This window comes from Macaca fascicularis, chromosome 16 (genome assembly GCF_037993035.2).
Source record: "Macaca fascicularis isolate 582-1 chromosome 16, T2T-MFA8v1.1".
Lineage (NCBI taxonomy): Eukaryota > Metazoa > Chordata > Mammalia > Primates > Cercopithecidae > Macaca > Macaca fascicularis.
In genome coordinates this window covers 6,656,234-6,669,985 of record NC_088390.1, presented here as the reverse complement: position 1 = coordinate 6,669,985, position 13,752 = coordinate 6,656,234, and the positions used below count along the sequence as shown (strand labels likewise).

Genomic DNA, 13,752 nt, shown 5'->3' with positions numbered 1-13,752 from the left:
CTTATATTCTTTGCATTGTTTGATGTTTTAAAGATTAAATATGAAAAATTTGAACTTATAAAATACACTTTTACTAATTGAAGATTCCCTTTTCTTTGATAATTGGACTATATTGGAGTTTTGTATAAGAATTTGTGTAAGTGTATTTGGAAACCACAGCCTGGAAGGAATAGATAGATTGCATCTCCTTCAGGCAGTTTTCCAGAAACAATTTCTTTGAACCAGTCTTTTGAAGATGTAGAGCACCAGTGTGTACAAGGGTATGCTTCCTGAGAAATGCATGAAGACTCTAGGCACTCAAATAATTTTAAGACTTGCTATCTTAATATGTTAGAGAAAGGACTTGTCTTTTCAAATCAAGATTAAGGCTGGGCATGGTGGCTCACACCTGTAATCCCAGCACTTTCGGAGGCTGAGGCAGGCGGATCACTTGAGGCCAGGAGTTTGAGACCAGCCTGGCCAACATGCCGAAACCCTATCTCTACTAAAAATACAAAAATTAGCTGGGTGTGGTGGTGTGGACCTGTAATCCCAGCTACTGAGGAGGCTGAGGCATGAGAATCACTTGGCCCGGGAGGTGGAGGTTGCAGTGTGAGACTGGTAACAGTGTGAGACTCTGCTTCAGAAAGAAAAAGAAAACAAAAGATTATGATAAGATGCTATCTTAGTATCTTTTTTTTCTTCTTCTTCTTCTCTTTTTTAAGACAGTCTCATTTTGTCACCCAGGCTGGAGTGTAGTGGCACAATCTGAGCTCACTACAACCTCCACCTCCTGGGTTCAGGCAATTCTCCTGCCTCAGCCTCCCGAGTAGCTGGGATTACAGGTGCACACCACCACACCTGGCTAATTTTTGTATTTTTAGTAGAGACAGGGTTTTGCCATGTTGGCCGGGCCGGCCTCGAACTCTTGACCTCAGGTGATCTGCCCGTCTCAGCCTCCCAAAGTGCTGGAATTACAGGGGTGAATCACCATGTCTGGCCAGGATTTCTCTTTTGAATTCGACATTTGATTATTCTCTATTAAACAGCAAAGAGTAAAGACCATGTTAAGTGTCTTTCAGGACATATTTAGTGGCTGATCAATAGGCATTTATTAATATCTTCTTTACATTGTAAAACTAATCTTGCTAAACATAACAACAGGCCAATAAAAAGTTTTTGAAAAAATAGCAAGAATAACAGATTTTGGCTCAATATAAAGAATTTTAAAATAGTAAGAGCTGCCTCATAGTGAAATCGTTGTCCAGTGGGAATTCTGGCTGGAGGGGAGCTTGATGGAGTAAATGCCTTCATATCCCTTCCATCTCTCAGTCAGTACACAGTACCAGTTACTGCTGGTTTCTTGGCTGATGAAAAATGAAATTTTGTGTTATGATAGCTTCATTTTTTTCTTAATAAAACCAGAGATTTTCAACTTTATTATTTCTGTAAGTAATCGAAGTCTTTGTAAGTTTTAATATATGGTTTATAATCCACTTTTGGGGAAAACTATTAATATTTTCAGGTAGACTAGAAGAAGCTTTGGATCCAGATGAAGAACGTCGAATCCGTGTCAGGAGACAGGAGCAAGCTGCTCGCTCTGCCCGAATGCTCTACGTGCTCCAGCAGCAGGTGTGAAAAGTTCAGGGAGAAGTAGGGCAGTCAGCCTTGTGTACTGCTTCCTTAGAGAGTCTCCGTTTTCCTTTGGTCTCAGAAAGATGAGCACTGGAGTATCCCATATGAGTTCTGAGAGATTTGTGAGGCTCAATTTCCTGAACACATGGGCAAATAATTCTCATTCTTTTTGTAATCTGTGTGTGTGTGTGTGTGTGTGTGTGTGTGGGTGCGTGGGTGTGGCCAAACTCCTTAAACAGTGGTTCTTGACTTTTTGAGGTCATAGACCTTTGAGAATCTATTAAAAGCCTCTCCTCCCCACCCCCAAGATGCTTATACGTTATATAGCACATATTTTTGCATAGGAAGTCAGGTGGATCAGTTACCCTGAACCCTTGGTCCTAGCTGTGGACCCCAGTCTTAGAGAAAAGGGACCTTGTTTGTTTCCCATCTATTTCATGTTTATAATGTATAGAAGCTTGTAATAGTAAATAATTTGGTAAACAGCAAAGAGTAAAGACCATGTTAAGTGTCTTTGAGGACACTTTAGTGGCTGATACACAGGCATTTACATTCTTTACGTTGTGATGGATTTTAAAAAAGTGTTTGTTGTGACTTTCATGCCTTATACATTAGTAAGCCTTTTACTCATTTCTGGTCACTGAAGTCACATGTTAGCCTTATTGCTTGAACCAAAAACTGTACTTTTTCATTGAAAAGAGCATGCCTGAGTTAGGTTTTGCACTGTATTCTTTTGGGTTCTATTTCAGTTCTTATTCTACACTGCTGCCGTAGAGATTGCTCTAAAACATGAATCTTACCATGTCAGACCTCTGCTTAAAAGACTTTAGTGGCTCTCTGTAACTTAGAGGACGAAAGCTAAACTCTTCAGCGTGGCGTGTAAGACTTCACGATCCGGTCCGCCTGCGTTTCCAGAGTCACCTCCACCTTCACTCCTTCATGTTAAATTCCTATTACACTGGGGACCAAGGGATGAAGGTGAACACTGCCTATTTACCATCTTGAACTGGAAACCAGTAACTGTTTTTTGGGTACATGAATGAAGAGCCTTTTTTCATTTTCAAGTGACTTGAATTAATAATGGTTATATTTGGACAAGATGAGATATATCGATGTATCCTTTTCTACAAAAAAGATCCATGGAAAGGTATGAAGTTTTCTTTTTTCCCCTTTACAAAACAGGTAAAAGAAATCCAGGAAGAATTGGATAAATTGAGTCCACATAAAATTAAACACACTAAGAAGGTATGCTGCAATTAAATTATTTATTAAATTATTTATAAATTAAAAATATTTATAAATATGAATATTATAAATTACTTATAAATCACATTTCCCAGTGTTTTGTTAGTATTGTGTAGGGCCCTCTGCACTAATGTTATTTTCAGTACTTGTAGAAACCTGTTAGTGAGGGAGCGAGCACTTTAAATATTCTGAATATGGTTGCCTTCCAAGGAACAGGTTCTAAAAAATAGATTTTTATTTTTGTTGCTGCTGGTGTAAGAAATTGGGAATAGTAAGGAAAAGACTGTCACTGGAAAACTGTAAACTTTAAACTCACTTTACTATGAAAAAGTTTTCACAATAGAAAGCACTTTATACAGAAAGACGACAGGCTGTACATATTCTTAGAAGTTGGGTGATTGTTAGCAAGTTCTGAGTATGGAAATGACTTCTCTCATCTTGTTTATTACCAGTCATGGGCAATGTCTAAGCTGGCGGCTGCCCATCGAGGAGCCATTCGGGCCTTACAGATGTTTGTCACTCAGTTTACTGACCGAGGGGAGCATCCACTTCCTGCTCGGTGTAGGGAACTGGGCAGCCTTATTCGCCAGCTTTCGCTTTGTTCTGCCAAGCTGGATGCGGACCCTTCTGTTCCTGATGTGGTTATAGATATTCTGCAACAAATTGAGGTATGGAATTGATTCCAATTTTTGTTAGAGGTGTATCGGAAGTAATGCTTACTATTACCTAGTTTCATTAGGATTTATGGAGAATACAAGACAAAGCCATTACCTAGTGAATTAAAAGCTTTGCAGAGGGCAGAAGAAACACTTATTTTTATTTCGTTATTTTTACAGTCTAGTCTATGTTATCGTATTTCACTACTTCAAAAATTGGTGACTTGAATATAAAACATATAACAACTTTAAACCAGGTTCATTAACTAAACGGAATGTGCCATTCCCTGGCCCATGCCATTTGAGAAAAAAATGTATTAGCATAGAAAAGGAAACCAGTAAAGCATTCTTAGATTAGAATATCAGTGTTTAATTTAGATGGATTTTAGAAAAGAAGAAACACTTAAAGGTACAGTATATGGAATCAGAACCTTAAATCTTGTGATATAGCTAGAGAGTTCTAGAAATCACAACTGGCATGCATTAGACAGGAATTGATAGTGTTCTTGCTCTTGTATTTCTCTAGATAGATGAGATCACCTATAAATCAGCGTGGACAAATCCAGTAAACTTTGTTTTGTTTCTTTTTTCACTGGTGTCAAAGATACCTCAATTTTATAGCTCTCTGAAGTTTGCATGGTGGTACCATATAATTTTGCCATTTGAACCTGTCTTTGGCAGTATGCTTTGCAATGGGTTTTACTGCTGTTGTACGGATTAAGCTTTTTTAGAAAAGCAAAAGTTGGAGAGATGACAGTTATTTTTCTTAAGAGCTAGAGATCAAATTCTGTCTTCTGACTCCCATGCTAGTATTAGTTCCCCTACACCATATATTTTCGTCCACAAATAGAAAGGTGATCTTTATGTTAGTGTGGCATAGTAAGCTGTTAGCTGTAGAAGAAAGGTGGATAGTGGAGAGAATTCTAGACTAAATGACACTCCGGTTCTACCACCATTAACCAGCTCTCGGTGGTCTTTAAGGCCCCTTCTGCCTTCACAGTTTCATTGTCAAGCAAATATGATTGTGATTTTCATTGGTTGCATTCGTGTATATAGAGCTCACTGTGAGGAATGCTGTTGACAAATGCAGACCTTAGAATTTCAGGCCGCATCTCAAGTCATGTGATGCTTTTTTAACATATCCATAAGAAACGTTTATTGGCCGAAATAACTTCATTTAGAGTACACATCTTCATAATCCTAGAAAGGATCTGAAGAGACTCTCTAGTCCCTCTTCTACATTGTGAGCTTGAATAAGAGTACCTTTAACATAATGTTTTTTCAACATTTTGAATGTTTATCTCCCCTGCTTTTCAAAATGCAAGAAATGGGTTATTTTTCCTGTTGTGGCCCTACCCCATCTCACGGTGTATTGTCTTACTATGTTACTACTCTCTGAACTAAATCTTCCTGACTGTGTTCAGTTGTCCTTAATCTGTACTGACCAGGTGGAGACTGGGCCCTGACTTCCCAGTAATGAATGGGTGGGAACTTATTAGAGGATATGCCTCTTTTTAGGAAGGTGAGACACAGATCTTCTACTCTTATTGACCTATTAAGTATTCTTTAGTTCATGAAAATGTATGTTAGATATAGTATGTGTGTCCACTTGAAAGACTATTTGAGTTTATGAGATTTTTGTTGATGATTAAAATGCTTTTGAAGCAGATGGGATAATGTTCTGAAGACTATTGTTAATTTCTAAAATGATGATCCTTTAAGATTTGGATGCCTTTAAAAGTAGTCATATTCATTATGTCTTTGCTATTGGCTTTAGTGAGCTACACATCTGAAAGTACTTGCAGAAATTGTTATTAATTAGATATCCTAAATAATAACGTTTTTTAAATTAAGATTATATTAACTGTTAGAGATAGCCATTTAATAACACATTTCCCTGGAGTCCTTATTTTCAATTTTGTGATTAAAAGTCGTACTTTTCTGAGATAAACTAAGAGAATAATTGATTGTTTTTGTGGCAGGCTTTGGAATCTCTCCTGGAAAAGAAACTGTCACCAAAAAAGGTGAAAAAATGTTTCAGTGAAATTCGGAGCAGATTTCCTGTTGGTAGCCAAAAGGCCTTAGAGAGATGGCCAAGTATATCACCAAAGGGTGAGAGGAGGCCCCTCACAGCAAAGGGCACATGCCCACAGGAAACAAGTCAACCTTCCATGGCAAAGCAGCTTCTTGCCGGTATGTGTCTTAAAGTGTTTGTTGCAAGATATTTTATTCATTACAATTATCTGTGCTGTAACAGTTACTGCACTGAGGGGAAAGTCAGGATTTAGGACCTAGCCCACAACAGATGAACTTTAAGTAGGATCAGTAGATAGCAACCAAGATGCTCCCTCAGGCTGGAGGCTGGAATATTCTATAGAGGAAGGTTGAGAAAGTAACATTTCCTTTTGCTACATCATAGTGTTTGGGCTACCCAAGGCAAATTCCCATAGAGCTGGAAGTTAGAACCCTACTTTAAAAAAAAGTTTATTTACAATGATAGAGATATATACACACACAGAGACACACACATACATTATATATATATATATATATATTTTTTTTTTTTTTCCTCAGATAAGTTTTTGTTATTCTAAGAAGTGGAATTGTTAGGTGATACAGTATGCGCATTTAAACAGATACTGCCAACTTGCCCCTTAAAAGTGGGCACACATTTATGTCTTGACTAGCGGTGACATCAGTATGTATTTCCACTCATATTCGCCAAGTATGTTATATAAAAAAATTTTGAAAGCTTTCCAGTCTCAGTGGACAGTGGCATCTTCTTGTTTTCTGTTGCATTTCGTGATTCCTGGTGAGGGTTGTCGTTTCTTCGCATGCTCCTTAGCCGTGTTATTTCCTCTTCTGTAATTTGCCTGTTCATATTCTGTATCCATCTCCCTGCTCGGTTTTAAGTGTTTTGCTTATGGATGTGTATGTTAGGATACTGCATTTCGTTGGTCTGAGGTACACATTTGAATGCTCCTGAAATTATTATTAATTGATGACAACTTGTAGTTAATTGTAACAGTTTAAAATTGTAAACAGTTTAAACATTGAAAAATTCCTGGTGAGGTATAAAATACTGATGTGTCTTATAATTGATGTTTTAGATTTGATGAAATATGGGACTTTGTTGGTTAACTCTTGTATTTCTCTAGATAGATGAGATCACCTATAAATAAGTATGGACAAATCCAGTAAACTTTTTTTTTTTTTCTTTTTTCTTTTTTTAATTAAAGTAGAACATACAAGTTGGGGGCGGTGGCTCACACCTGTAAACCCAGCACTTTGGAAGGCCAAGGCAGGTGGATCGCTTGAGCCCAGGAGTTTGAGACCAGCCTGGGCAACATAAGTAGACCCTGTCTCTACAAAAAATGCAAAGGTTAGCCAGGAGTGGTGACTCACGCCTGTGATCCCAGCTACTTGGAAGGCTGACACAGGAGGATCACTTGAGCCTGGGAGGTGGAGGTTGCAGTGAGGTGAAATTGCACCACTGCGCTTCAGCCTGGGTGACACATACAGATAGAAAAGTACACAAAATAATGTAGATTTATAGCTCAATTAATTACCAGAAAACAAAAACATCTGTATAACTGCTATCCAGGTCAAGGAATAGAACATTACCGGCATCTAAGAAGTTCCCCTTTGAGTTACCCCTTCCAATGTTTATCTTCTTCATTTTCCCCAGATTATTCTGATTTTTTTTTTTTTTTTTTTTTTTTTTTTGAAGTGGAGTCGCACTCTGTTGTCCAGGCTGGAGTGCAGTGATGCGATCTCGGCTCACTGCAACCTCTGCCTCCCGGGTTCAAGCAATTCTCCTGCCTAGCCTCCTGAGTAGCTGGGATTACAGGTGCGCACCACCATGCCCAGCTAATTTTTGTATTTTTAGTAGAGATGTGGTTTTACCATGTTGGCCAGGCTGGTCTTGAACTCCTGACCTCAAGTGATCCAGCTGCCTCAGCCTTCCGAAGTGCTGGGATTACAGGCGTGAGCCACAGCGCCTGGCCTATTATTGGAGTTTTTAATTGTTTTAGAGTTCTGTATTCAATCTACTTACATTTAATGAGATTAATGACATATTTGAACTTTTTTCTGCCTGATTTTATGTTTCATTTGCCAAAGTTTTTTTCTTTGTTGTAATTTACTACATTAATCAAAATTTTATTTCATTTTTTCCTCATTGATTTGAAAGTTATATTTATCAGTCCAGAATTCGTTGATTTATTTCTCGATCTGCCACTATTCTGTGGAACCTAAATAATTGAGTGTTCCACTTCTACCACAAGTGTAACTGTAAGAGACAGGAAAAACCAAACTGTTTTTCCTACTTACTTAAGACTGTCAATACTTCACCTCTGACACCAAATGAGTAGGGTTTTGCCATACCAAACAATTCTCCAGGGGACACCAACTGGGTATCCTGTAATTCAACTCAGTCCTGACACTGTCTCCCTGGAATTAGAGTCAGATACCACGGGTTAAGGTTCAGTCCCATAAGACAATCCAACTTCAGACACCAGTCACAAGTCCCAGGTTGTGACCTATGCTTCTGAGTGACAGGCTATAAAATTGGGGCTTCCTTGACCCCCTCCTGGGGTTTGCTAGGATGGCTCATAGAACTTAGAGAAACACTTTACTTATGTTTACCCATTTATCATAAAGGGTATTATGGAAGATACAGATGAACAACCAGATGGAAGAGATGTGTAGGACAAAGTGTAATATGTGGAAGGGCACAGAGCTTCCATGCCCTCTCCAGGGGAGCCACCCTCCAGGACCCCCCACATGTTCGCTATCCTGGGAGCTCCTCAAACCCTGCAGTTCTGGGATTTGTTTTTTTCTTTTTCTTTTTTTTTTTGAAACAGAGTCTCGCTCTCGTTGCCCAGGCTGGAGTGCAGTGGCGCGATCTCGGCTCACCGCAACCTCCGCCTCCCGAGTTCAAGTGATTCTTCTGCCTCAGCCTCCCGAGTAGCTGGGATTACAGGCATGTACCACCTTGCCCGGCTAATTTTATATTTTTAGTAGAGACAGGGTTTCTCCATGTTGGTCAGGCTGGTCTTGAACTCCCATCCTTAGGTGATCCACTCGCCTCGGCCTCCCAGAGTGCTGGGATTACAGGCGTGAGCCACCGCACCCAGCTAGTTCTTGGATTTTTATGGAGACTTCATCACATAGGCATGATCGATGATGAACTCAATCTCCAGCCCCTCTCCCCTTCCTGTAGGATGGAGGATGGGACTGGGAGTTCCAAGCTTCTAATCATGGCATGGTCTTTCTGGTGACCAGCTCCAAGAGTCACCTCATTAGAGAAAAAAAAAAGAAAAATGCTTCCTTAGCCAGGAAATTCCAAGGGATAAGACCTCTGTGTCAGGTACTGGGGTTAAAGACCAAATATTAGGAAAAAAAGATGAACCTAGCGCCCCTATGCTAGGGAAATTAGAAGGGTTTTAGGAGCTCTGGGCCAGAAACTGGGCTCGAGACCAGATATTTATTTTTTATTATATTACAGTAAAAACCTAATTTGTTCATTTACTATTAGATATTTATTCACTTTAATGGGATGTTCGCTCTCCTTCGTTGGTAGGCAGGTAAAACTAATATAGTGTCTTCCTTCTAATTTAGAAGTCTGCCTTTGCCAGCCTTTTCCTTGAGGGTGGGTATCAGATTTATTTGTCCTTACATCCTCTATGATGAGCCCAGCATCTGCCACATAGTTAGGCACTTAAGTGCTTGTTGAAAGACTCTATGAAGAAATGTAATTGAATAAGAAAAGATTTCTGAGTAGCAAATCATAGTAACTTGAGTTCGGGGTGCTAGGGAGCTCATTTTGATAGACTGGAGGAAATGGAGAGAACATTCCAGGCCAGCACACAGAGAAGTGTTTGCTAAAGGAGTTAGAAGATTTGAGGTGCTCATCAGCTGACTAGTGAAAAATGGAGACCAGTTTCAGAGAGAAGCTGGAAAACCTGCTAACCTAAAACTCATTACAGGAACAAATGTAGGAAAGCTGGGAGGCAGAGGGGAGAAATTTGGACCAAGGAGACCTAGATTCTAGGCCCACCTCTGCCAGTTTGTGAATCTGGGTTGACTTAATCTGTCTGAATCTTATTTATTTATTTATTTTGAGACATAGTCTTGCTTTGTCGCCCAGGCTGGAGTGCAGTGGCATGATCTCAGCTCATTGCAAACCCTGCCTCCTGAGTTCAAGCGGTTCTCCTGCCTCAGCCTCCGGAGTAGCTGGGATTATAGGCACGTTCCACCCTGCCTGGCTAATTTTTTGCATTTTTAGTAAAGATAGGGTTTTACCACGTTGGTTAGGCTGGTCTTGGACTCCTGACCTCAGGTGATCCACCTGCCTCGGCCTCCCAAAGTGCTGGGATTACAGGTGTGAGCCACCGCGCCCGGCCTGAATTTTTTCATCTATAAAATGGGAAGGATAGTCTTTGTGTTTTGTGACTGACTTAGTTGTTGTAAGTGGCAAATTATCTAGTTGCTAAATGCTGTAAAAATCTACGGTGGCATTTTTAGTTTTAATAATAGCACTAAGTTATTAAGAAAAGGCTAGATTATGTTAGGCATTTTCTAACTAAGGAAACAAATCTTTGGTGGCTATTTTAAAAGGAGTTTTGGGCCAGGTGCAGTGGCTCATGCCTGTAATCCCAGCACTCTGGGAGGCCGAGGCTGGCGGATCATGAGGTCAGGAGATCGAGACCATCCTGGCTAACACGTGAAACCCCGTCTCTACTAAAAATACAAAAATTAGCCGGTATGGTGGCATATGCCTGTAGTCCCAGCTACTGGGGAGACTGAGACAAGAGAATGGTGTGAACCCAGGAGCCGGAGGTTGCAGTGAGTCGAGATCGCACCACGGCACTCCAGCCTGGGCGACAGAGTGAGACTCTGTCTCAGAAAAAAACCAAGGAGTTTTGCGTGGCTATAGAGAAGTAAACTTCAGTTGTCTGGAAAACGTATTTATGGGGAACAGCTCTATGGTCCCTGACAAGGCAGAATGAATGGGACTTACGTGGGACCGAAAGCCAGAAGACTTGGCTCTGCCACTCCTTGGGAACCTTGAGTAAAACACTTAAGGTTTTGGTAGCCCTCCTAGTTTTATTTTATATTTGTTGTTTTTTCTTGTTCTCTGGATTTCAGAAGGTTACATTTTCCTATTTCTGTCTTAGGTATCACTCTACCCAATTCTTCCATTCTGATTTCCTAAGGTCTTCTCTTCCCCACCCACCCCTGAAAAAATACCCTGGGGAGCCAGTGGGATGGAAAACCCTCCCTGTGTACTCTTCACTCGGAGTATATGCCTGAGCCTGATTTGATCAGCTGTCTTGTGATTTACATCAGAGTTGGCTGGTGCAGTTTTTTCGCAGCTTCTGAACTGTTCTTGCATTGGTTGATTCCATTAGTGTAACTTGTCAGCGATGAGGATGGTGGCTCCCTTCCCACTACCAGCAGTATCCTCAAACTCACTCCTAAAACTTATGCTGTGTTTACATGCTGATTTATGCAAATCATTACTGGAAAGGTATCAGGACCTACAGTCAGAGTTGCTTTGATGTATATAAGCTTGGGAGTTAAATAAATTACAGACCAAGGATTTTGGATTTTTTTTTTTTTTTTTTTTTTTTTTTTTTTTTTTTCTGTTGAGACGGAGTCTTGCTCTGTTGCCTAGGCTGGAGTGCATTGGTGCGATCTCAGCTCACTGCAAGCTCCACCTCCTGGGTTCACGCCATTCTCCTGTCTCAGCCTCCTGAGTAGCTGGGACTACAGGTGTCTGCCACCATGCCCGGCTAATTTTTTGTATTTTTAGTAGAGATGGGGTTTCACTGGGTTAGTCAGGATGGTCTCGATCTCCTGACCTCATGATCCACCTGCCTCCAAGGATTTAGTTTTACCATTCTTTTCTTCTGATTTATATTTCCTTGCTATGTAACTTCTTTTTTTTTTTTTTTTTTTTTTGAGATGGACTTTCGCTCTGTCACCCAGACTGGGAGTAGCTGATACTACAGGTGCACACCACCACGCCCAGCTAATTTTTTTTGTATTTTTAGTAGAGATGGAGTTTCACCATATTGACCAGGCTGGTTTTGAACTCCTGATCTCGTGATCTGCCCACCTCGGTCTCCCAAAGTGCTGAGATTACAGGCGTGAGTCACTGCGCCCGGCCCCTGTGTAACTTCTGTAGCTTTGATAAGTACCTAATTAAAGTACCTAATTAAAGGATGTAGTGACAGGAAATCTGACCCTTGACTGACTGTTAAAGTAGTCCGAATGTAGTTTTCCTTTGTTGTGAAATATTTAAAATATACAGAAAGGAATAAAAAGAATAATATTGTATATCCACTACTTAAATTTAATAAATTTTAACATTTTTGCTTTAATTACTTCAGAATTTTGTTTCTTAGAAATAAAATACAGCACAGGTTGAGCATTCCTTATCCAAAATACTTGGAACCAGAAGTGCTTTGGATTTAAACATTTTCTGGATTTTGGAATATTTACTTTCTACCTACCGATGGAACATCCCAAACCCGAAAATCTGAAATGCAAAAGGCTCCAGTGAACATTTCCCTAGAGCATTATGTTGGTGCTCAAAAAGTTTCCACTTTTGGAGCATTTTGGATTTTGGATTTTTGGGATTTGGGATGCTCAACCTGTAGTCCCTTCTTATCCAAGGGGATACGTTTCAAAACTTACCCCAAAGTGGGATACCCAAAACTGAGGATAGCACCTAGCTCATTTGCTGTCATTTGGAACACATTTCTGTTCATGTCTTCCAGCCACTAATTTAATTCTTTTTCCATCCTAAGTATCACTCACTATGGCCATAACTTGTCAGTTTGAGGTGTGACAACAAAACTAGCTTTGAATTTCTTTTTCCTTCTTCACAATTTCACGAAAAGAAGATTCATTCTTACTAGATTCAGTAATAGCAGCATATGATTTTTTTTCTCTTTCCTTATTAAGTGGAGAACTTTACCTTTTCACTGAAAGGGGACGTTTTCCAGCTTCTTCAGCATATCTGAATTGCCAGCATCGCTGTAGTTGCTCTTTGAGGCCATTGTGAAGGCAAGTAAGGGTTACTGGAACACAAGCACTGCAATACGAGACAGTCGTTCTGATCGCCAAGACAGCTGCTAGGTGACTAACAGGCAGAGAGCGTCTACAGCATGGATACACAGTTTAAAACTTATGGGCGGGGCGCGGTGGCTGACGCCTGTAATCCCTGCGTTTTGGGAGGCTGAGGTGGGTGGATCACCTGAGGTCAGGAGTTCGAGACCAGCCTGACCAGTATGGTGAAACCCCATCTCTACTAAAAATACAAAAATTAGGCGTGGTGGCACACACCTGTAATCCCAGCACTGTGGGACGCTGAGGCTGGTGGATCACTTGAGGTCAGGAGTTTGAGACCAGCCTGGCTGGTCTTATAAAAATATAAGACAGGTCTTATATTTTTAGACCTGTCTGTACTAAAAATATAAAAATTAGCTGGACATGATGATGCACCCTGTAATCTAAGCTACTCGGGAGGCTGAGACAGGAGAATTGCTTGAACCTAGGAGGCAGAGATTGCAGTGAGCCGAGATCGTGCCACTGCACTCCAGCCTGGACAAGAGAGCAAGACTCCGTCTCAAAAAAAAAATAAAAATAAAAAAATAAAAATAAAACGTATGAATTGTTTATTTCTGGAATTTCCCATTGAATATTTTTGGACCCAGGGCTGATGAGGGGTAACTGAAATTGAGGAAAGTGAAACCGGATGACAGTACAGTTGGGGCCCCTTTTGTATTTTTCTCCTCATTCCATTCTCTTTCTCCCTTACTAGAAGTTACTATTGTTATTATATTATAGACCCATTCTGTTTTTACATTTGTACTGCTTGTATATCTGTCATATATAGTATTGTTTTATGTAAATATCTTACCGTATGCATCATTTTGCAGTTTGCTTACCCCCTCCACTTATGTTTGTAAGGTTTTTTCATATTGATACATTGACACACGAATTCTAATTTATTAATTTTACTGCTGTATAGGTTTCCCTTAAATGAATATACCATAGTTTATTTCTCAGCTCTTATTGATGGATATTTTGGTTGTTCCCAGTATTTTGCTTTTATAAACAGTGATGAAGTGAAGTGAATATCTGTGTTCCTGGCTTCCTCTGTCCACATGTTAGAGTTCCTTTAGGCTGAGTATATACCTAGGAGTGAGCTTGCTGGGTTGCA

The 13,752-nt window shown here is 40.1% G+C and overlaps 1 protein-coding gene across 30 annotated transcripts in view; it reads left to right on the top strand.

Annotated features, from left to right (window-relative positions):
• KIAA0753 (KIAA0753 ortholog) overlaps positions 1 to 13,752 on the top strand; it is a 64,525-nt gene that overhangs the window by 14,233 nt on the left and 36,540 nt on the right. For 9 of the 30 annotated variants that reach the window (XR_012425182.1, XR_012425183.1, XM_045375504.2 and 6 more), the window contains 4 exons: positions 1,505 to 1,611; positions 2,797 to 2,859; positions 3,312 to 3,527; positions 5,498 to 5,708. The exons of 2 other annotated variants lie outside the window; for them this stretch is intronic. Coding sequence is in view for 18 of the 28 variants with exons in the window: in XM_005582667.4 (XP_005582724.3) it covers positions 1,505 to 1,611; positions 2,797 to 2,859; positions 3,312 to 3,527; positions 5,498 to 5,708 (597 nt within the window). In the remaining 10 variants the exon portion in view is untranslated. Of the gene's footprint in view, positions 1 to 1,504; positions 1,612 to 2,363; positions 2,762 to 2,796; positions 2,860 to 3,311; positions 3,528 to 4,963; positions 5,084 to 5,497; positions 5,709 to 8,380; positions 8,533 to 13,752 lie in introns of those variants that run through there. 19 more of the 30 variants (XM_074018401.1, XM_074018391.1, XM_074018399.1 and 16 more) reach the window with 10 other exon arrangements.